The sequence below is a fragment of the Xiphias gladius genome, chromosome 8 (genome assembly GCF_016859285.1).
Source record: "Xiphias gladius isolate SHS-SW01 ecotype Sanya breed wild chromosome 8, ASM1685928v1, whole genome shotgun sequence".
Lineage (NCBI taxonomy): Eukaryota > Metazoa > Chordata > Actinopteri > Istiophoriformes > Xiphiidae > Xiphias > Xiphias gladius.
In genome coordinates this window covers 23,803,038-23,827,039 of record NC_053407.1, presented here as the reverse complement: position 1 = coordinate 23,827,039, position 24,002 = coordinate 23,803,038, and the positions used below count along the sequence as shown (strand labels likewise).

The window sequence follows — 24,002 nt, the reverse complement described above, 5'->3', positions numbered from 1 at the left end:
GTGCAATGGTCAGGCCGGAGTGTAGGGGTTTCCTCGCATGTCACCCTCATACAAAAATTAAAATATAAAGGAAGGATTGCCATGGCGAGCAAAATTGTTATCTCCAAAATATGAACCCTTTTCTTTTGGGTACAGCACAGCCCTTCATTAAACACCATGTACAGTGGCAGCACTTAAAAGTGTCACAACCTGCCGCGATAACAGCGCATGGTTACCACTGCTGCAGTGCATTTGCGCTCGCCATGCTGAGTGCCAGAGTCTAATGTCTGTAGGTGGTGCTCAGCTTGCACACGACTTTTCACAGCTTGAAATATGAGGGGAGGGGAGGCAGAGACGGTTGCCCATGGTTCCTGCAGAGTTTGATCACCGCTGTGAAACAACCACCAGTTTACCAGTAAAGAAAAAAACTCAACACACACACACTTAAAATGACCAATGCCCGGGCAGCGAATTTGATTTTCAGTATTTCTTATATCATTGCAGCATTAGAATTGCTAATGGTTATTTATCAGTTTTTGAGGGTGCTGGGGGAGCACAGGTCTGTCCTCACAGGTCCTCCTAGGTCAGATCCCTGTCCCTCCACGTGATAAGCTATTCTGTGTTTCAATGCAGCCGAGCTGATGATGTGTAGTTTCTCATTTACATTTTTTATACCACGTTTTAAAAATTATTGTTTCCATAAATTGTCTCCTAAACTGTAGCACAAATCGCGTTTAATATTTCCGTCACTTGTGGTACTTGTGTTAACCATGTCTAATAACCCTTTGACGAAATTTTCTGAAACCCTGTGTATAAAAGTTGATTATTAATCCCGTGTCCCTGTATGATATGAAATACAGTGAGACAATTCACAAGCTTCGCAGCTTTCACATGCTCTAGGTCTCCTCTCTGCCTCAACATAGAGTGGCCAGGAAGCGCTGACTGTGCAACACCTGGTGGCAGAAAAGAGAACAGCACATTGGATTTTATGGTGCAGAGGCGGAGGCTAATGTGCTCTCATTGGGATGGGCCCAGTGTATTTTGTTCACTTGTTGTCTACTGTCAGGTTCGGGCCAAAAAATTTGTAAAATTTATATAAAGATGTCTGAGTACTTTCATGCTCCCCAGACGATAAACTCTTGACCCTTAGGTAACAACATGACCTTTCCCCTGGTGCCATCCTCAGGCCAGACATTTAAGTTATTTGTCCTACTAAGGAGACCGAAAGTAATAAAATCGTCTCCGTTTTCCATTCATCTAATACTCTCTTTTTTTCTAATTTTCCAGGGTGGCTTTGGCTTTTTAAATCTTGTTCAATTTCCTTTTACCTGATCCTCTGGGGGCCCAGGATGATTGTGGATTCGTAGGAGCAGTTGGTTTTGGTGGACAAAACGATCATATTTTCAAGAGTGTACACACTCTAACGAATTCTTTCTATCACTTGAGTAACTGCTATACGTAATTTCTTATCATTCAGGATGCAGAATGTAGTGTAATTTGTGCAAATTCCAATGTCAACACATACACAAGTGGTGGACACCTCTGTAATGCTCTTAATGTTGTGACACTGGCGTTGATTCAACTCTGTACAACTGTGAGCCCCATAATTTGTAACATGATTTCACCCCTTAACACTTTCACCCCCCCCCCCCTTTGCTCCTCTTGGTTTAACATTGTAAAAATAGTTTTATTCCACGCTGTCTGACAGTATTATAGATGCAGTATATTGTGTATCCACTTGATCTTCAGTCTGCCAGAAAGAAGAGTTGCAGCAGGCTTCATCTTCATCAGCCTGCACAAGCGAATCGTCTAGAAAACATGAGAGCCCATACTGCTGTGGAAATACTGATCTGTTTTTTGTTTGTTTGTTTTTTTTTTGTTTTTTTTTATCGCTGTCTATTTTGAATGGTTGACGTGGAAGAAATGTTCCCACTGTAAGCGAGCGCAAGAACGACACTGAGCGAAAACAGGGATCATTTAATACAGATACAACCTGCTCACACGGGAAGGGAGATGCGCCTTTAAGTACGCTCGTTTCACCGACATGTAACAGCAAGCAGAGTGGCGCAGCGGAAGCGTGCTGGGCCCATAACCCAGAGGTCGATGGATCGAAACCATCCTCTGCTAGGCTACGCTTTTTTTTTTTTTTTTTTTTTAATCGTAAACGTTCCTTACTTACTTATTTCCAGTTGTGAGCACGTAACATTAACGTGACAATAAGTGCGAGTCCGAGAATTGCTTTTTTTCCAAGACTGCACTATGCACATTTCCTCTTCACGAAATGTCAGCCAAATGAATGTAACGTCGATGTAATGATGGTACATAGCGCAGTAACGTGCTATGTTTTTTCGTAGTTTACTAAATACAATAGTTGTTTGTTAATCGAAGTTTTTCGAGGCCTTGATTCAATTTTATGATCATTTTGCAGAGTGTAGTTTGTGATTTTGTTATTCCTTTATATAAAAGGGCTGGGAAACGCAATAGAAATATGATACAGCTCGACAGCACCATAAACAGCACACAGTTGAAGCAAAGCCTCTCTAAAATAGTTTCAACAAAGACTAAATAAAAATTTATTTCGGGCCCGTTGTTTCTGACTGCATTAGTTTTAGCCCGGTGTACCCAAGACATCGGACACAGACCGTACATTGTGTTTGTAACAAAACTTAAGAGATGAAAGTCGGCCATTAAGATCAATACGCATGCTGACTCGTAGGCAGCCAGCGGAGGGCAGTGTCGATCCAAACTACGAGATTTGAACGTTTCCAATCATCATTAACATGACCATTCAATCATTTTGTCCATCGTGTTTTTAAACACTAACGTGTTTTTTTGGTTTGTTTGTTTTTTAACTCTACCATCCCATTATGTCCTCTGGATATCAATTCTAGCACAAACCGTTCCCAAACTGAGCTGTGAAAACTCCTGCTTGGTCTGAAATCTGAAATCCCTTCACATCCGGGAACTCTACATCTCCCATAATGCATTCTCTCAATGTCGAATAGTGCATTGACTGTACAGCTAGAGAGGCAGGTTTGTGTCCACATCTGGCCCAGGTCAATTCCCCACTCCGCCGACTGGGGAAACCTGTCAGAACATGAGCAATGCAGGCAAAACTAAAGGCATCTTGTCTGCAGCGGCCATCAACAGCAGACTGCGGTTGTGCTTGGACACTCCGCTGTGAGCGACTGTATGAATTTGAAGTGCTTGAAAATATAATACTGAGCTACTCCTGCGCTGTGAAAGGAGAGAGTTAAACGAAATAAAACCGAATTTGTCCGACCAACAGTCCAAAACCCAAAGATATATTTCAATTCATCTAGTTGACAAAGATAATTACTCAGTTATCAGAGAAGTCGAAGGTTAATTTTTCTGTCGATTGACCAATCATTTTAGCTTTACCTAAGAAAAAAAAACAAAAAACATGTTTAGGCTGGACGATTCCTGGCCAGAACTTTTATTTAAGGTCTTCTAACCTTGGACATCAGGACCTAGTGGAGTTGAACTGTTTGCACCCACTCAGTTCCCTACGAGACCACATCACAGACTCGTCCCTCAAGGCCTCTGGCATACGGCATTTCAGATTAACTCCTCCGCAACATCTTCAGGGCTTTTGAACAGCACTGCCCTGCCTCCACTGTCCTCTGTTACCACCGTCCAACTCAACCACCTGACCCACACCACTAAGACCTCTAGGAAAGCCGAGGTGAAGGGTAGTTTGGCAGAAGAGACTTTGTGCTACTCCCATCCATCTGTTTGCTGTCTCTTTTTCTGTCTTCTCCCTCATGCAGCTTTCTGTCTCTCTTTATCTCTATTTCAGTCTCTCTCAGGCCTGACCACATAATGACAGACCTACTGTATATTAAAGGACCCTGCCCATGCGTCCTCTCCCGGTCACCTCCCTCTTCATGGGCCTTTATAAGCCTCTCACGCAGCGGGGGGGGGGGCATTGATTTCCAAAGTGGGACCGTGTACGAGTATTTGGGAAGACTAGCTAGTTTTCAAAGCCACCTATTCACCGACAGCTGTGGGACACCTAACTAAACATAGCCATGGACAACCATTCATACAACTTCCCTTCCGACTGCACCCCGCTCACCAACTGCAAGTCTGCCCGTAAGCCGGCTGGATCCACCGTGGTGAACATGGGCAGTATTGGCAAGAATCCTCCGCGGGACTATCTTATCTGGTCGCTGTGCAACACCTTGTACGTTAACTTCTGTTGCCTGGGATTCATGGCTCTCATCTACTCCATCAAGGTGAGGTCTTGTGCTCTTTTTTTTTTTAACTTTTTTGCCACTTTTGTGTACAAGTTTCAGTTTTGACCATTTCACACCTTTATGAAGCGCTCAGCATCCCAGAGATTAACTGATGTGTCAGAAAGGAGGAAGACAGAGAGAGTTTGCGCTGTTTTATGTTGAAGATAAAGATGTCCAAGCATCGATTGGAGGACGCTCTTTACTGATGGGATTTAGAGAAGGATCCGAACAACGCAAGGGCCAAGCCATTGTTCATTGTCATATGAAAATTGTTTTATTTGACACTGACATATTAACCTCTTTTTTTGTAGAGTCTTTTAAAATCTGTTTTAATCCTTCATCACTGATTGTAACTCCAAATCAGTTTTATTAAACAATGTTAATACTGACAATGTTTATTCACCGATGTTACTAGAATAGTTTTATTAGCTGATTTCTTAGTTAACAATATGTAATATAAAATTTCATTTTAATAACACCAGTCTGATGAAACCTAATCTGCAATAAGAACATCTCTATGATGATTTTGAAGCTGAAAGACAAGTTTGGCGGTAATAGACAAAAGGTGTGTTGAATTGACAAGGAAAGCTTTAAAACAATGGGCAAAGGCGAACGCCATATTGGGAAATGAAGCACAGAAAAATTTCTACAACAAGTGGGACATAGTCATTACTTCTCTGCCAAGGTAAATAAAAATTTGGCATGGCTGCATTTAGACTGCCAGACTTGTGCAATAGGTAGAACGATGCCATAAAAGGGGCCATGTTGTGTTTGTTTCACCATGAAAATGCTCTGTCAGGAAAATCTTCTTTGTAAAATGGAAAAAAAGCAATATATTTCGGACTTTGTAGACACCTTGTATTTTCCCTGGTCAGATGGCACACATAGTAGAACGTTAGTGTGCCCTTTACCAGAGGAATGGGAACGTCCAGAAACAGGAGCAAAAACCTAAACAAAAAGCTGTTCTCACTTAAAAGATGGCGAAAGGTTCCTCTAAAAACGCAATGTGCAAAGTAGGTCTGGACAAACTGTAGGACTACCTGAATTAAAAAGGTTTCTGAGATACTCACCGCAAAAGGGTGTATATACCCTTTATTTAAGTCTTTTATTTCTGTCTCCATAGGGAGCAGCTCTGAATCGCAGGCCCTTGTATTGGCCTAGCACTCAAATTAAAGACAGGGACTGGCTGCTTGTCTGGGGAGTTAAAAATGGCATAATTGGCATCTTCCTAATGGGCAAGTACTCATGGGAAATTAGAGAGTGCTAGGGAAAGATTCGGCCTGGTCTGTTCCAAAATACAAGTATACGCCTAAAAGAAGCAGCTCAAGGATTCCATATCACTCCAACGGTGCGCAGCCTAGAATCTGCGCTCTGTGTGGAAAAAAACTGGGAATTATGGAACAAGCTGTGATGAACTGGATGTAAACAAAAACACTGAACATTACATTATGTCTTTGTTTTCCCTCCTCCTCTCACTGTACTACAGGCTTAGCTAGTGTTTACATAGGTATAAACACATACTAAGCATTATTGTTCTTTATGTGCATTTTGTCTTTGGATGTGTTTAGTTCAGCAGTAGAGACAAAGCGCTCATCTCTTTAACTGACCTGAAATTATTTTAAAACTCTTCTGTATCAGTTAAAAATAACTCGGTGTGTGTGTGTGCGTGTGTGTGCATGTGTGTAGGCCAGGGACCAGAAGACTCAGGGGAACCTGCAGCTGGCCCAGGAGTGTTCAGACAAGGCCAAGTGGTACAACATCCTGGCAGCCGGCTGGAACCTGCTGATCCCACTTCTGGCCGTCGTCCTTCTCGTCCTCCTGCTTGTCCATCTTGGCTCATCCCAGGGCTCCTTCGACTTCTTTGGAGAGGACGGCTTCAGAAACTTCATGAAACTGTTCAGCTGGTAGATGCAGGTGGAGGGAGAGAAATTAAAAAAAAAAAATTTTTTTTAAATCAGATCAGTCTCAAAGTCCACCCATTCACAAAAAACCCTAAAGATTCAGCAGATGAGGGCTGACATAATAGCTCCTAAGAATTTTAGCCCGGCTATGCCAAGTGATAAAGGTCTAAGTGTTCCTTTTCTGTATGGAGGGCAGGGCCTGTCCTGGACTTTCTGAAAGTCTGCTCAGCATTAAAATAATCCTAATTGGTGAAAAGGAAAAGTAGAACTTGGGCTGTGTATTAAAAGAATATCTTCCAAGGGATGCACCAATATTACGGCTGGTATCAAATATTAGGCCGGTACAAGACTAAAAATGGGAAGTTTGACCAGTATCTCACAGTTACACATAAAAAATGATGGATAAAGCATAAGACCTTTGGACAAGAGACCTAAAACTAATGATACAAGTTTATGTTCTTCAGTAAAAGCAATACAGCTGTTTAGTGCTTGTGGTCTGGCATTTCTCAGAATTGGTATTGTGAGAAAAAAACCCGAAAAAAAACATTAGTATTAGTGCATCCCTAATCGTGATGTCAGTATTAGGGGGCATTTAGCTTACACCTGCCAGTCTCCCAAAAATTGCCAGTTTAGATGTGAAGCTGATCAAAGATTGAAGATGCCAAAAATAGAAAATAAGTAGTAGAGTAAATGGAGACGAGAAAAGAGCTGAATCCAGGCTGAGAGATTGAGCAAAAAGCTACTCTGGGTCATTGTTGTTGTTATTTATTGTATTTATGTTGAATGGAAATTTGGATGACAGCGGAAATTACCTCTGGTCAGTGCAGATAGAGGAGAAAGAGAAGAGACAACAGAAGACTGTGGAGCCAAAGTCTGAATACCGTGATGATGAGAAATCACTTTTCAAAGGACAATCAACATTCACCTCCCATTGATAGTCCTTTATTTTTTGTCTTTCATCGGTTTTAAAAATTGTATTACTGTTACAACATAAATCTATTTTTTGTCATTATTCATGTATTTTTATTTGTATTTTGCTGTTTTAAGTATATTGACTTTACATCATCTTATTGCCAACCTCTTGTGAGTGAGCTAAATAAATCAGATACTGTTAACTCAGTATTGCATTGAAAAACAAATCAGCCTTAACTTTCTCCTTCACATTATGCTTTCACTTACTTTTATTTCAAAATCTAACAACAATTGTATGGTCTTTTTCAGATCCCCTCTCAGCTAATGAACACAGGGATGAAAAATATGAGTGTTCAAATGGCCCTTGCATTTCTGTTGCAGCACCTACACGCCACTTTAAAGTGATCATTATGGGCTTCATAGGTTTGTTATTGGGGCGGGTCTGAGGAAATGGGCAAGGCATGGTTGTTTTCATCCCAGCTGTGAGCCTGCTGCTGTACCAACTATATACAGTAGATCCCATTTTAGGAAACTGTGTAAATGTGTCCTCCAGTTGTAAGGCAAGGCCGCCCAGGCAGACCACTACAGAGGAGTCAGCAGCAATGTGGAGGCCTGCAGCGGGACAAGATCTCTCATTTCCACTCAATCTGCACTCAGCCTGAGGAATTACCACAAATTGATTGGCACACATTTTGGGGAACCCTTGTCATTTTTCACTAGCTCTTGGCTGGCTGGTTAGTGTCCCAGGAAAATCTACATAGCCTGAGCCAATGTGTGGCTATTTTTTTTCAAGTTACGCTAAACATCTGATACACTACCTGGTCCCGCTTTTAGGGTCCTCATCACACATGTACGTTGTACACACAATAATTTATTAGATTACAATTAAAACCCCAAGGTTCACGTTTTCAAAGACACCAAATATGGCATTTGTGGTACCTCTGCATTTGACAGAATCGCTTTTGTTTTCATTTAAATCAAGGAGTTGCACAAGTAAATGCAGATTTCACATTTAATGACATATGGTTTAAAACAGGGCTCCCAAAATGTCCATCCCGGAATGGTGTGCCAACATTGCTGTTGCTTACAACAAGTCCTTCAAGGACTTAGTCCTTTAAGTCATCCCTTAAAGTCATCAGTCCATAAACACACATATATAAATATGTATATGTATATATGTGTATATATATATATATATATATATATATGTATATGTGTGTGTGTGTGTATATATATATATATATATACACATACACATTATATATATATATATATACATAGACATAAACACACACACATCTATATATACATATATGTACAAACATATATATATATACATATATATATACACACATATATATATATATATATATATACACACATATATATATATATATACACACACACACATATATATATATATATATATACACACATATATATACATACATATATATACATATATATATTTGTAATGGTTTGAACTGCAGGCATTATGTGTAGCTGTCATTACTAACATCTCATACAGTATGTTCTGATAAAGGCATGTGGAGGGCAAACATGTGAATCAAGGAGGATGTGATAGCAGAGAATGAATCAAGCTAGTACATGCCTTGTATATGGAATGTGAAATACACCCAACGGCTTTTCAATTCAGCAGCTAAATCTGAACGTCATACAGTAAATCCCTTAGAGGCTTAATTTGTCTGCCTGCTCCTTTTCCCTTGTCTTTGATGACTTGGGTGTCCGGCTCCTGACAACCTCCCACCCTCTGCCCTCCCATCATATTAGCAGCCTCCCCGTTGCTTGCAACTTTATTTATACACACCCAAATCACAGCTTCTAGCTTCCAACTTTCTATTTTCCTCCTGTGGTCGGAGAGAAATGCTTACAGATGTCAGAGCCATGGAGAATTATAGGCTAGCACTGCAGAGGGAGCTTGTCACTGCTCTCTCCTGGGGGCTGTTCACTACAGACGAGACCTGGGGAAGCATTGGGAAGACATGCTGGAGGGAAACATACAAAAACCTTTGTATTAATTAACAAACATCTAACCTAAACTTTAACACTTGACAACATGCCTCACTCTTACCCTAACTGAAAAGTTTTTAAAATATGCTCAGCAGTTGGTAGAAGGCAAACCAAGCACTGTGCAACATGTGTATGATTAATAATACAGAAACAATCCTAATCCAATTTTTAGGGATTCAAGTGTATTTAAGTGAGGATTCAATTTAAACCTGTACCAAACTTTTAACCCTAAAATACCCCATCGTGGTACAATGTCCCCACTGTAAAGAATTTTCTCCATCTTTCCACCATTGTGACACATTGTTCTTAGCAGTATAATAGGACAAAAAAAAACTCCTATATGCACCATCAGTAGTGCGTTTTGGGCAGCCTAAAGCTCAAGTCTTGTTTTCTATGGTCCAACAACAGAACGTTTTCAAACGTTCAAAAAAACAGCAACCAACACTATTGCGACCAGCTTCTGCCCCCACCTGTGGACGTAGCCAGTCCAAGGTTACGCCTAAGAATATCCAAAGCGAATTCTGCGGCAATCCTGCCTGAATTGGCAGGCAAAAACAGGTAACTGCCTCAATACAATATATAATCATCCACTGACTCTACAGCCTGGGTACACAGAACCCCTTAGAGCAGAAATTATTAATGTCGAGCTGCATTTCTCGGTCTAAACTAATCCCACAAGTGCTCTTCCGGATTTTTCATTTCCAGCATAAATTAACCCTGAGATTTACCGCCACTCCTGACATTTCAGACTACCTCCCAGCTCTTCCTGTCAAACTGGCAACAAGTTGAATCAGTTGCCTGTTATACAGAATAGCACATTGTTTCGACCTGTCTTCTCATTAGAAAAATGCTGTAAATGTATTGTATCCGTTACTTAATTTGATTATAGTGCCTATAACATAGGAAAGCAGATGCAGCCATGGAATTTGCTTTATTCTGATCATGCGTGGGTGATATAGTAGTTAAACTGGTTTCCACACCCTTCGCTCTCAACGCATCGTCCCAGTCCCAAGGGCAAGTTCACTCCAAGTTAAGACATTATCAAAACAAAAAATATATTATTCACAACACACAGTAACCTTCGCTGCCAAATTACAACTCCTCTCTTTTCTTTCCTCTGTTGATAGGATAAGCTTTTTTCAGAGCTTCATTTGTTGGGTTACATTAGGTTCGAGTGCAAACCGTTTCATAACCGATTAAAGTATTTTGTAAACTGCAGAGAAAGTGACGCTAAAGCATCTTATTATATCTTGTCTGTCTCGTAAATGCCAGGACTATAAACATATGAAAGCCATGCATGAACTCAGTTCGTTCACTACCAAATCAAAGCTACACTGGTGCAACATGTGCCTTTGCATAAGACTACCAAAAATCCGACATTTATTATGTGTGTACTATTGTGTTCCTACCATGTGGACAGAATGTCTGCATAGAACATGTAATATGCAGTTCACTGTGTGCATCTACACCACGCATACTTACATTCCCAGTGAGTGCCTGACCCCTTGTGGCCTGCCGGACTTGAGGCACCAGGACATATGGGATTTCCTGATTTTTTTTTTTTTCCATCCAGCCTCTAATTGATAACCACTATGTGCTAAATGGAGAAATATTATAACAACAGTATGTAGTAGTATTGGGAAAGATGTCTCTTAATTTTGTTCACCTCATTTACAAAGAACAAATATTAGATAAACCTTACAATATAATCGAATCCAATACAACACTACCACAAATTACAGGTTAGAGTGTTTATCTACATCTCTCTGACACTGTGTCAGGAAACCATTAAAAACTGAAAGTTTACATGAACGCAGTATTAATTACAGGACTTTTGAATTGAGTTGCATCACTCACTTATATTTCTCGAGTCAGTCTTTGTAACTTTGGTTTTGTTCCTAGATTTAAAAGAAGCAGAGATTAGCACATGCAACGGCCGGCCTCCAATCAAAGACAGTGTAGGAATAGGCCGTTGTCCACGTTGAGATATTTTATGATACTTACTCCAATAAGAAACAGATGAGAATATCTTCATCAGAAACTCTGTGTAAGCACATGGGCTGCATAAAAAAAATACATACTGAACGGACTGATGTTGGTGGAGCTACCATTTTGTACCAGCATACACCTTAAAGAATGTTGTCCTTGTTGGGACCATGTATAATACAAATGTATACAGACATTTTAAAAAATCAGGAGATTAATTAATGCAATTATTTATCATGTTTGAGGCCAGTCATAAATTGTAAAAAGATCAAATGCACTGGCCACTTTAACATCGCATGTGGTACGGCGGGTCAGAGAAATTAAGTTAAAAAAAGTAAGTAAGGACAAGAAAACGTAAAAAAAGAAAAAAAAAAGCATGACCAGCTTCTTATGCAACAAAAGTGCATTCATTTTGTAAGGAAAAAAAAAAAGCGGGCAACTCCCACATTTCATGAGAACAAAATGTACAGCAGTACACGTAATTTAAAACAGATCTGAGCGACTGGAGGGTGCAATGAGCTCCATTCCCCCCACTCATCCCCTTTCCCATGCTGTCTTATGCAACTAACACACTGCCCCAGGGCCACATGTCGCCACCCCTTCCAAGAATTTGCGACCTTGCTTGCTTCTCAAACAGCATCTCGTTAGGCACTTTCTGCATTTATTTGCCTACAAAAAAAATATATATATATATATATATTTCTTTCCCTCAGAAATATATGGAAAATCTAAAAAAAAAACATTTTTTTTTTCACCTGTGAAGGAGGCAGTACTTTTTTGTGATGTGCACTGACATAGAAAGCTGTTGTTAGTTTGGGTAAATCTAAAACCGAAACGTTAAACAAGTGTTATGAAATAAACCGAGGAGCCCATTGGTGATCTGCAGCAGAAGTCCTCCAAATGAATACTACGGTGATATTTTCCGCCCGTAGTGGGCCCAGCTCCACCGCCTTGTCACGACGGAACAGGCCAACGTGATGGCGCGCAGAGAGACTCCCTCCTCGAGCCCCCCCCTCCCACCTCCAACACGCCCCCAGAGATACAGACGGACAGCATACCTGGTAGACTTGGCAACACTGGGCGTCTCCAAACTCCGCGGGGCTTGAAGAGCAAGTTGGTGGAGTCATCGTGGATCTCGTCGAGAACCGACCGCAGAACCAGAACCAGCTCCACGGCCAAGGAGGACAAGCCGTCGACGTGAAGAGGGGCACACGGGACCATCAACATGAGCAGGTAAGGGGCTCGGGGTGGTCGAGAAGAGTGAAGTGGAGTAGTTAATAGTCAGTGGAGGTAGGAATGAGCTGCATGGCAGGACAGTCCACTGAAACCTGTTCTCGGTGAAATAGGACTCACAGAGTTGCACTTCACTCTCAGTGCATTTTACAATTCCGAGGCACCTGTACGTTACTTGATTATTTCCATTTTCTGCTTCTTCATACTTCTACTCCACCACACGCCACAGTGTAGCGAGTGTCGTGTTGCTCCTGTTTTGTAATGAATGTAGATGGAAAACTTGTGTTTTTTGGATTTAACTTAATTAAACTTAAGTCAATTTCATATCGTTTTTTTTTCTTTTCAATAATGGACAGCGTGTGGTTTTCAGTTAAAAATAAAAAAGATGTTACAAAAGGGAAGCAAATGAGGATTATCACAGCTCCCTCGAAAGGTTTTTAACTGAGAATAATTTGCATCTTTGGACCCCTTGGAGCACTGTCCTGTTCAGCGACTCTGCCTTTCTGCACCAACAGCCAAGCATGCTTTTTGCATAGATGAAAGACCCTGACTGTCATGTTCACGTGGTTGTTTGATGTGCTTATTTTAACTATTGTTGTTTACCTATTTTACCATGTCGAACTGTACAAATAGTCTGCACAGTCTGCCAATCAAGTACGCCTGCGTCCGGATTTCAGCTTACGTTTGAATGTCTGTAGATTAGTTTGTGCAATAAACACCTGAAAAGAGAGCAAACAATTACACACCCTCCTGCGCACATTCAAGAGGATCCTCACTTCCACCTTCACGAGACATGATTTACGATGTAACTTCTCCATCTTCAGGATAAAAGTTTAGTAGCAGCTCGTGGAAGCAGCAAGGCTTACAGCTGTTGAGTGGATCTGTTCCCATTGTACTTTTCATATGTCCGTGCTATAGGCAAGTGTTTACCCATTCTTAGACATGCACACGTGTCCCAGTATACCTGTAACCATGAATAGTGGCCCTGTACCCACATCCACTGGCCTCCAGAAAATTTAATCAGAGAACAGTGGCTGCTTTTTAAGCTACGTTTGAACTGCAGTTACCTACGAGCCTTACAGACATTACATACAGTGTGGCTCCTAAACAAACACTGAGCCTATGGGGGCCTTATTGTGACCTTGGGACATGCTCCCAGTCGCTGGCACAGATCTCTTTGGTGCCGACCGGGCTGGAGGGTGTCATGCTTCCATCATGAAGCCCCGGTCAAAGTTTTCCCTTATCTGTGACTCCTTGTCAGGTATTAGTGATCCCACCTGTGTTATGCGTGTCCAAATAAGGAGGGCCTGCGGTAGAATGGCAACAAGGGTAAAGGTCAAAATCTATGTTTTGAGAGAAACTAACATTTGTCTAGATTCACTAAAGGTTTGCATGGGGAAAAGTGTGTTCAATTATTAATGATCAATTCCATGTAAATCTGATGTATTTCCCTATATAATATTTGTTGATGAGGTCTCAAATTTTAGCTTGACCTTCTGCTCAAAATACTCTTGGCTTTTTAAAATTCCTTGAAAGGAATAGTACAGCATTTTTTTTTTTATTTTTTTGTAAATTTGCTTATTTGCTTTGTGGCTGAGAGGAGAGAAGAGAAGATTGATACCACTCCCATATGTGTACGGTAGCCAGTCTCTAGCTGGAGCCAGAAGCCAGTTAGCATAGCTTAGCATAAAGACTGGAAACAGGGGGAAACAGCTAGCCTTGTTTTGTCCAAGGGTTACAAAAATCTGTATATCTCATTTGTTTAATCCATACAATAACTGAAGTGTAACATTTTTTTGCGGGTTTATGTGCCAGACTATTTCTTCCCCTGGACCAGTCACCAGGCAACCAGTGGAGACTCCAGGATGTGACTGGTCCTTATCAAGAAATAGAAGTAAAAGGGCAAATCTTTCTTTTTACTGTTAAACAACCGTACACACATGGGAGTGGTATCCATCTTCTCATCTAACTCATACGGCAAACAAAGCAAAATAAGCATATTTCCCTGCTTTGGGGCATTGTACAAGTATAATTGTGTTAAACTGCTGCGTGTTTGCTGAAAGACATAGAGCGCTCTTTATATTCTGTAAGGCACTTTCGAGCACAATGGTGTCAGTTTGCTGGATTAAAAGTGCTGCCGACATTTTTTTTTTTTTCTTTCTTTCCCCACTCACAGTTAAAGACGGGGGGGCAGAGGAGTCAGGGTGTGGCCCTATAGACGTACACAATGTACTGTTTAAGGCCTTGTTTGTGCCCCAGCTTGATTCACGCCGGTTTTCTTCATGAATAAAAGCTGAAAAACAAGTCTGACGGACTGTCCTCCCAACAAAATTTTGTGCTTGAGGGACACCTAAATGTAATAGTTGATGTCTCATACAAAGTGGTGAGTCAATAAGGATCAAAGAGAAGGGTTCAAATAGGCTGCTCTCAAGATCTTACAGAGTTTAGTGTGAATATGAGTTGCTCGTCTCACAGTCTGATGCTCGTGTTAGAAACCAGAACCAGATACTATAACAGGATTTTTATCCAGCATCCAGTAGTTTGTGCAATGGTTTCAGTCGCAGTAAACCCGTGGAAAGGGGATGCGTCATTTGATAATCACCCAGAAACAGCCTCAAGTCTGAGGTGCAGAAGATTCAGTGACTTGCATCCGTGTCCGGTTTAGAGCGAAGCTGTTTGTACACAACACAGAGTTATTTAAGAGAGGAACTGTGAATCATCCAATCACAGGGCAGAGCCAGCTCGCCTGCAGCCCATACTGTATCTGGACACAATTATGGTGCATTCCGAAACTTACGACTTTAGTATGGCTCCAGTAACCGCCACATACCACACTGTACAATTGAAGAAACATGGGGAGCAGTGAAGGAAAACGGAGAAGGAAGAGAGGAATGGGAACATCACATATTCAGCATTACACATTAGGAACAGAGATATGGTCAGTTCCGTCAATGTTAATAAAAGCTTGAGTTTTTGATTGATCCCGTTGTCATTCGTTGCCCAAACATGTTTTATTACAGTGAGGTGTTACGTTTAATGAGCCAAAAGTAGTTTCTGAGATCTTTTCTCAATTAACTAGTTTGGGGTGCAGATTTTTGGATGACGTAATCATTATGTTATTTCTCAGGTTGTCTTTTAACTGGTGTTGATTTTTACACAGAGCACAAGTAAAAAGGGCAATTAGAAAAGAAATATACCTGGGAAGAAAAACTACGGACTCTCATATGACATAATGCAAACCCCTCACAGAAAAGAAGATCTAAACTTTGTTCTGTAAGAAAGGCAAAGGAACATTTTCATAATTCTAAGTTTTTTTCTGCCTGAAAAGTTGTATCTTAGAATTTAAGGCAAAAATAATCACTATTATTTTGATTGATCACTTAAGCTGTTGCCATGTTGCAATCGGGACTCGCCCTAATTTATTAAAGGCACATCTTTCACACTGTCAGACACACAGTTTTTCTGAAGTTTTTAATGCACGTGACTTTAATTATGACAGAAACAGAGTAACCACTTTTTATAGCTCGGAGAGAGACAACAAATTTTTCCTAAACATCATCCGGTACACGATGTCCTGCCAGTTCTTACGTTCACTTATTCTAGCATCGCTTTGCAAAGTCAACAGAAAGGTTGCAGCTTTGTTTACGGTGGTCAAACCATCAGAGTTTTTCTGCCGATGTCGCTTTGCAGTAACAATTTAATGTAACACCAGTTGAAGTTTACCACATGACCTATATTCTATATGTTCCCAGGTTGTGCAATCACTTTTGCAAAGACGGACTTCAAACTTTGAATTAGCATGAAACTGTCCACAAGGTCAAATCCTACCAACTGTGGGGCAATAAAAGGGTTCACCCTTGCAGGACTTTGTCGTAGGACATAATAGGGCAGCTTTTCACTTGGCGTGGTTTGCTTTTAGGGTCAAAAGTCAGAGTCCCAGTTCTGTTCCAACTTTTGTATGAAAAACAGAATATCAGCAAAAACTATTGTGTTGACTCAATTGATTTTTTTTTTTTTTTTCTGGATCTGAGTTGCCTTGATTTAATTTGCAGAGAAGCTAGAAGACAGTCCGTTGTCATACTCCTTATCATTAACCACTTGTTTTGACTGCATTACTCCACTGCAGCTAAAATAATTTGACTGCAATGATGATATAATCCTCTGTGATTACCTGTACTTTGAACATTTCCTCTCTGCAGATGTCTGATTAGCCAGTCGGAGGTGCAAGGCTTCATCGAGAGGTGTATGACGGCCGTGGGCACCAAGCCGCACCATGCTCGCAGCCTGGCCATGGTGCTGGTGGAAGGAGACCACAGGGGCCACTACAGCCATGGACTCAACAGGATGGGTGAGCGAGGACGCTGGTAGATCACCACTTTGTTTGCATGTGTAGTGCAAAGGTGGCGGCACAGTTGTAGGGGTAAAGTCGGCGACATTTGACTGGTAATTAAGTAGGGGTGTCGTTTGTGCTCGCTGTCTCCATACTTTTCAACAGACATGTACGTAAAGGACATCCAGACAGGAATCTGTGCCAAGGACGGTGAGCCGGTGGTGGAGAAGGAGAGTGCTGCCACAGCGCTGGTGGATGGGAAGAACCTCCTGGGTCCCGTGGTGGGAAACTTTTGCATGAATATGGCCATAAAGAAGGCCAAAGAAGTCGGCATCGGCTGGGTGGTGGCACACGGTGAGTCCCTTTTTTTAGGGGGCATCTTGCTGTGGTTGCTTTAACTGTAGTTAAAAGATTAAAACTTGAGAAGGCGATAACTGTTGCGCCGCAGACTTAAATCGTATGACGCATTTTGTTTGAGGCAAAGTTCATCTGTAGGAAAAACAAATTTAGTCATTTATTGTGAGCTGATGTTTCACACCAACATGCTCAGACATCAGATGCAAGCCTGTATGTGATTGGACCGAATGTTCAGAGTTCGTAATGGGATTATTTTCCCTGTTTTAAAGATTAGTAGAGTGTTTGGCTCATATAACAGGCATTTAAGTGTGAGAGTAGAGATTACCACCGTAGGTAAGACTGACGACTGCAGAAAACTTTCAGCGAGTTGGATTTAAAATATTTCACTTTGGTTTAAACTATAAAATCCCTCTATAGTTTATCAAAGGCCAAAATTTTATTTTGTCACTTGACCATAGTGGAAGAGCAATAAACACATTTTGATAAATAAAACAATGAGAATTAATTAGCAGTGCTTTTAAACCATTAAATGTTAATGGCACTTTTCATTCTTAGGTTCCAATCATTATGGTATTGCCGGATACTACGCAATGCAAGCTCTGAAGGAAAACATGATTGTGAGTGAAACATTTACCTGCCTGTTGACCCATTTTACAATATTTACACTACTGCTGTTGTTAAAAATCCTCTAAGATTCCCTGGGTTTTTTCATTGGTTTCAGTTCAGATTTTTCCAGAAATGCTGTAATTCAAACCAACATGTCTTATATTTTATATGCTATCACTAGCAACAAATGCGAGTTAATATACTGTATTTCCAACCATTATTTTCTTTTTTCTTTTTTTTTTTTTTTGATATTGATCTGACCCCAACAGGGCATGTCATTTACCAACACGTCCCCACTGGTGGTTCCTACACGTGGTAAAGAGGTAACTGTATTATTTATTCAAGAGAATAAGCTGCACTGCATGCCACATATGAGCTGGTCTTGTTCTACTGTGGAAATTGTCTATGTACTTACTGCAGAGTATATGGTAATCACGTCAAAATACCGATTGAATGCGTATTTAGCTAAGATGTTTCCAAAGTCCCTGAACAAGAACCATGCATGTAAAAATCTTTCCCATCCTAATATTGTAAACCCGCTGTTTGTAGTGCACGTTGGGCACCAACCCTATTAGTATGGCAGCTCCCGCTAAAGACGGAGACAGCTTTGTTCTGGACATGGCCACGTCAGCAGTAGCGCTTGGAAAGGTAAGATCGGGTTCATGCTGGTAAGCCATCGGGGATGCCTTCCATACGAATCTGTTTTTTTTGTTTTTTTTTAATTGAAATTTGAAATTTATTGAAAATCCTCAACACCAGACTCTCAGAGTACAAGAAACAAACAAGACAACAAAAGGATACCATAATATACTTAAGAACATAACTTCCTCAATGCCAAGAGACATTACCTGCACCAATTTACCGATTTTGACCTGGGCTGTTTTATTTTTTAAAGCCCTATTTTTTTTTGCCAAATATCTAAACTTGTTAAGAATGGATGTTCACATAGTGTGCAATCATAGGTCACTGGATAAGGAACTTCTGAATTAAATTAATTCATTTACACACTACTCAGTCATGTAACTTCCGAATGGATTCATGTCATGGCATCACATTTTGTGTTCCTGTCATCTGAAAGAGGATGAGGCAAATCCTATTATTAGCCTAATCAAAATAAATGCACGGACGTATTTGGTTTACATTCTATTGTAAAATTAGGTAGTATTTGTATTTGTCAAGCACTTTCTAACCTTTTTGAAAAGTGCTATATAGAGTATGTGAAGTCTTCTAACTCTCTTGATTAATGTAATGTGCGCAGGTGGAGCTCCACGAGCGGCGCGGAGACCTCATCCCTGAGGGCTGGGGCTGCGACGCTGAGGGAAAGTTGACAACAGACCCCAAGAGAGTCCTGAGTGGAGGAGGACTGGTGCCCATTGGTGGCAGTGAAGCCACAGGTCAGACACCAGCATATACATTTAGCATGTTAGCATTCAGCTCAGGGAGCAAGAGATCCTGTCCGAGATGTTGCCGTTCTGCTGGCGTTGTCCTTTTCTCTTCTTCGGTTACGTTTTAGACTTTCTGCTCACATTCCGATATCGTGTTGCAATAATCCTCCCGTCCTACTCTTCCCCTCAGAAATAATTAGCGTAACACTCAACGAGAAAATCGTACAGTCTCCAACTTAAGCATTGCTCTGACCGGCTGATTGAGTCTTTCATGTGCAGCATCTACACCAAGTGTCAACTTTAAGAAAGAGCTACTTCTACTACTAAAAAAACTACCAACTCAAAAATCCAGAAAAGACCCATATAAGAAGTAAAGTTTTTGCCCGATGAACTTTTTTATGAATGAGCATTTCTTCCTCCCAAATATTTTTCCCCTTCCAGTTTACTAATCTGTGCACAACAGTGCTTAACAGGTTGTGGGCGGTGCACCATTTGGGAGGGTGACATCCCAGTTTGTCTCTATTGTGGCCTAATTGTATATTATGTCACGCATTTTTTTGCATTTACATTTCCGCTAAATGAAACAACTGAAGTTCATGTATGTCATGTTATGTCTCTGCTGCTTTCAGGAGGATACAAAGGCTACGGTTTGGGAATGATGGTGGAGGTGTTCTGTGGTATCTTGGCCGGTGCCACGTACAGCAAACACGTGCGCACGTGGAAAGTAACGGACCGTGTTGCTGACCTGGTACATTTTGTTTTGAATTTTTCTGTTGGCTTACGTTGTTGTGTTTCAAAGAGGATGTGCTGACCCCATGTTTTTAAAAAAAAAGAAGAAAAAAAGATAATAAGGTAGCTTGTTTTCATAGTAGTTGTTAGTGACATGACATGCTAAATGTTAGCCTCCTTGTCCTAAGTTCTTATTGTCTGTGTAATGGAACAGACTAAGAAAATAGGTTGAAAATGACTTTTCTGTAAGTCATTGCTGATAAACCCAAAATTTTTAATATCTGAAATGGAAAATGAATTTTAGAAATGTATTTAAGTCCTCCATAGAGCCACATTTATCAATTTTCTTTCATTTATCAGTGTTATGTTCCTCTAGTGACTGAACAGTCGACCTAAACAAACTGCTTGCTTTTGGAATTATTGCCCAATGAACTAATTTAGTCAGAGTTCGTATTCTAGTGATAAAATACATTTCTTGATAAGATACATTAGATAGCTGCTTTACAATATGGTGATGATTACAAGACTAGGAGTAAAGTTGGTAAAACGATCAGTTCTCGCTCAACAATAGCAAAGAAATCAGCCATGACAGGATAATTCCGTCGAGAGCCAAGTTTTACCAGTTGAGATGCAGTCTTTGACAGCCACTGTTCTCTGAAAAATCAAATCAATGACTCAGAGGCCGGTTGGATGTTATGATGCGTCATAGGTCTCTTTACTGTTTGTACTGGGTCAGGTCACAGTGTTGTCAACGTCCTTTTTGGGTTTTTTAGGGCCAGTGCTTTGTGGCGATTAACCCAGAGAACTTTGCGCCCGGGTTCAGCGACAGGATGTCAGACCTGCTGTCCATCCACAGAGGAATGGATCCTGTGAGTAGCTCCTACTGCTGCAACGTTGATATACAGACTAATCAAGGGCAAAAAAAACATGTTGACGATGTCCAGTGATTGCAGTTTCTCAAGACAGAAAAAACATGCACGTCTAAAGCAACTTAATTGCTTTGAGCTTGATTTTTGTTGTTGTTGCTGTTTGTCACAGGCTGACGCTGACGCTCCCGTTTTGGCTGCTGGAGACCCCGAGAGGATAAACATGAAGAAGTGTGAAGAGATGGGCGGGATTTCCTACCACATCAATGTCGTCAACTACATGGTAAGCCTCCAAAAAATGACTGCACCTTTCCAGGAAAGAGTCTGGCACACAATCCCCCTGTAAAATAAAACAAGACGTAGCATGTTAATTAGTGAGCTTTAGAGGTGCCAGAAGGCGGAGTTTGTTATCTTTGGACGGAGCCGGGCTATCTGTTTGCCTCTGCTCCCAGTTTTTATGCTAGGCTAAGCTAACTGGCCGTGCAGACATGACAGTGGTATCGTCCTCCCATCTAACTCTCAGCCAGAAAACAAATGAGCATATTTCCCAAATTTCTAACTATTGCTTTAAGGAAAAAGCCTTTGAGATTGAGCTAACCTGACTCATTATTTGCGTTTTTATGTCTGCAGAATGAATGTGCTAAGAAAATTGGCGCCAGCCCGCTGCTGCCATGTGACAAGGTCATCTCCAATTAAATGCTCCAGTCAAGATTCTCAACCTTGGAAATTCGGCACCTTTGCTGTCTTTTAGCTCACACCGAGCAATTTGGGAATGCTGTTTACACACCTTATATACTGCATGTTGACAGTCTTATTTAATTCATTTTAACCACGCTTGTCAGGTATTTTAATCTTTTTAAACTTCTTAAAGGTTTCAATGAAAAAAATATGAATTAAATTAAAGTACTGAAATTTGTAACATAATAGGGAAAAAAATTCTTTTTAAGGGACCCTTTGAAAAAAAATTTAATTTTTTTTTTTTTTTGTCTCAAGATACTGTATCTGCAGACTTCAAAATCTAAATGTAACCGTGTCTTCAAGATGCTGTATCTCTGACATTGAAATATGCACATTCTTGAAGCACTTGTAAGAAATAGGTTTATGACTGATCTGTGGCTGGATATTAAGGAGCTAAGAAACACTCACTGTGGTTTGTTGTCCTTAACTTGACAGTTGGGTTGTCCCTGTTAGTGAGCCATTTTACTTTGCTCCAGCTGTAAGGCAGTGCAATTTTATAACTGTCCAATGACGGCTAGTAATGATGCAATAATTGTTTTTAAATATATATTTTTTTAGTGCTGAAAAGCATTTTAACTGACCGTGGGGACTGTATTTTGCTACCTTCATAAACCTCAGTTTTTCATTTTACTATAAGGTCATCAGACGCCATCATTCTTATGTGCCTTATGAAATAAAAGCCATAAGATCCTAAACTTGTATTTCTATGCATTAATGCTATGCATTTATCAACATCTCTATCTACAAAACAAGAACCCTTAGGCATGTCAACCACCAGATGGCGAAGTGAGCTACACATTTTTAATGTAACTCCATTTGTGAAAGCTCATGGTGAATTCAATATACTGTATACCTTAGTAATTTAAGTAGTTTATGTAAGTATCTTATATAAAACAGAGGTATTAAAACAGTACTTAATTTGATGAATATGCATCAAACTTATCTATATTGTTTTACGTCATAAGTAGCTAAATAACAATATAATCAATTTTACTGTACTTTCAACCAGTCTTGAAATACGTAAAATAATTTTGATGTCAGCTTTACTAAACATTATTGGTGATTTTATGTTAGTTAAAATGTATTATATCCTTTAAACCTATTTTCAAATCGACCAATTCTTTTTTTTTTTTAATTGCTTTTCCTTTATCACGGGAGTGTAAACCTTGGTTACCGGTCATACGATCTGTTTATTGTGACACAGCTGTTCCTTAATATGTTCATGTTCAAATTCCCTATCCGGTTTATTTTCGAGCAAAATCCGACACACCCGCAATTAGACTTTACCCAGATATGAAGATGCAGCTGGTGTATGCGGGCCCTGAGGTCAGAGAGGTTGAAAGCCCTGATGCAGCTTGCATGTAAGATTTGTTTCTACCACTAGATGGAGACACAGTCTGGGTAAACTCCTGGGTTTTGATTGTCAGTTCTCTGGAAAGCGAATTTTTCTACACATTTCATTTGTTCTGTAATGCTGGTATTGTTTATTATGTAGTATGCAGTTTTACATATTTTGTTTTGATGTTTACTTCATTTCATAAAAACGATACTACCAGGTGTTCCAAGTTGCCATGGAAATAGAAATACATAACATCTCTTCTTTGAAACTAGAAGATAAATAACAACTCACCTAAATTTCGACAGACTAGTTCTGTGCACAGACTGGATCCTATTATAGTTTTGAATGTCCATATGAGTGTGTACACAGATGGGTGCACATGAAATAAATGCATGGATCTGTTTCTGTGTATGTGTCGCTATGTGTCAGTTGCACTTATGCGTGTGTCTTTAGTGTATCTTTATAATGACGATACACACAAAACCAGTCCACCAATTCCAACTGCAATTGATGTCAAAATATTTTCCAAATAATGTTTTTAGTTGTTAAACTGCCTGTCTGCTTTTGTTGCACGGAAGACAACACTTTTCTTCTCCTGTTGGGATCGATGTACAGCTTGAACAGCTCATTCTGAAAACGACTGACGGCCGGCGAGGCCTCTCCCAGAGCCAGAACAGAGAAGGGGGACTGGGCAGTGACAGATGCCCAGATCAGGACCTTAATCTCCCATGCCAAAAGTCCTGGCACTGGGCCCCGGACCCTGGATGTCTCGTTAACACTCGGCCGGCCGTAGACAAAAGAAGAGAAATCAACAAATCAATGGGCTTTCAGCCCCAAGGGGGGGGGGGTAAGTGAGTGCTCAGCTGGGCTGGGCCAGATCTGTGAGTGGGTATGAAGGGGATGCATGGAGATTAGGTTTTTGCTGAGGGGGAAGGTGGGTGAGTGCTGGGTGGAGGGCTCCGCCGAGTCCAAGGATTAAGGGGCCGATTCAAACACTCGTTATAGGGGCTGACTTGGAGGTGTGTGTGCATGGATGGATGGATGGATGGATGGATGGTGAGGTCTAATCTACCCTGGCCTTGGCCCGGTGCCCTTGTGCGGATTAAACGGGGCCCCAAAGAGCCCCAAGAGCAGGGCCGCTGGCTAGGATTAAGCAAATTCGAACAGGTGTTTTCTTTTGTGGTGCTGAGGGGGGATCTGTCCATCACTCACTGAATGAGCAAATCATGAAGTGATCGGCTATTACTGATGGGGCCAGTGATGCCAAAAGGGCATGGTATGCGTGTGTGTGTGTGTCTGTGTGTGTGTGTGTGTGTGTGTTGGTTAGTGTTTGCTTTTGGACTTGTATGTG

At 40.8% G+C, this 24,002-nt stretch overlaps 2 protein-coding genes and 1 non-coding gene across 3 annotated transcripts; all 3 read left to right on the top strand.

Moving 5' to 3' along the window:
* The first annotated feature begins 2,034 nt into the window (after positions 1–2,034).
* Positions 2,035–2,106, top strand: trnam-cau. The gene has a single exon. It is a non-coding gene; the product is annotated as a tRNA-Met (tRNA).
* Positions 2,107–4,031: 1,925 nt separating this feature from the next.
* LOC120793833 (interferon-induced transmembrane protein 5-like) lies at positions 4,032–6,146 on the top strand. The gene is made up of 2 exons (XM_040134265.1): positions 4,032–4,238; positions 5,925–6,146. The coding sequence occupies exons 1-2, from the start codon at positions 4,032–4,034 to the stop codon at positions 6,144–6,146; spliced, it is 429 nt and encodes a 142-aa protein (XP_039990199.1).
* A 5,964-nt stretch (positions 6,147–12,110) lies between these two features.
* Positions 12,111–23,044, top strand: LOC120793832 (uncharacterized oxidoreductase YjmC-like). The gene is made up of 11 exons (XM_040134264.1): positions 12,111–12,301; positions 16,501–16,649; positions 16,797–16,985; positions 17,544–17,605; positions 17,864–17,917; positions 18,144–18,242; positions 18,853–18,988; positions 19,609–19,727; positions 20,482–20,577; positions 20,747–20,857; positions 21,205–23,044. The coding sequence occupies exons 1-11, from the start codon at positions 12,294–12,296 to the stop codon at positions 21,268–21,270; spliced, it is 1,089 nt and encodes a 362-aa protein (XP_039990198.1). The 5' UTR covers positions 12,111–12,293; the 3' UTR covers positions 21,271–23,044.
* Positions 23,045–24,002: the final 958 nt, after the last annotated feature.

Excerpts from the sequence above, each read along its gene's own strand:
- LOC120793833 (XM_040134265.1), top strand. The coding sequence starts at position 4,032 with ATGGACAACCATTCATACAACTTCCCTTCCGACTGCACCCCGCTCACC. Across the intron at positions 4,239-5,924 it reads CTCTCATCTACTCCATCAAG|GCCAGGGACCAGAAGACTCA; the intron begins GTGAGGTCTTGT and ends GCATGTGTGTAG.
- LOC120793832 (XM_040134264.1), top strand. Across the intron at positions 18,243-18,852 it reads CAGCAGTAGCGCTTGGAAAG|GTGGAGCTCCACGAGCGGCG; the intron begins GTAAGATCGGGT and ends TAATGTGCGCAG. Across the intron at positions 19,728-20,481 it reads CGGACCGTGTTGCTGACCTG|GGCCAGTGCTTTGTGGCGAT; the intron begins GTACATTTTGTT and ends TGGGTTTTTTAG.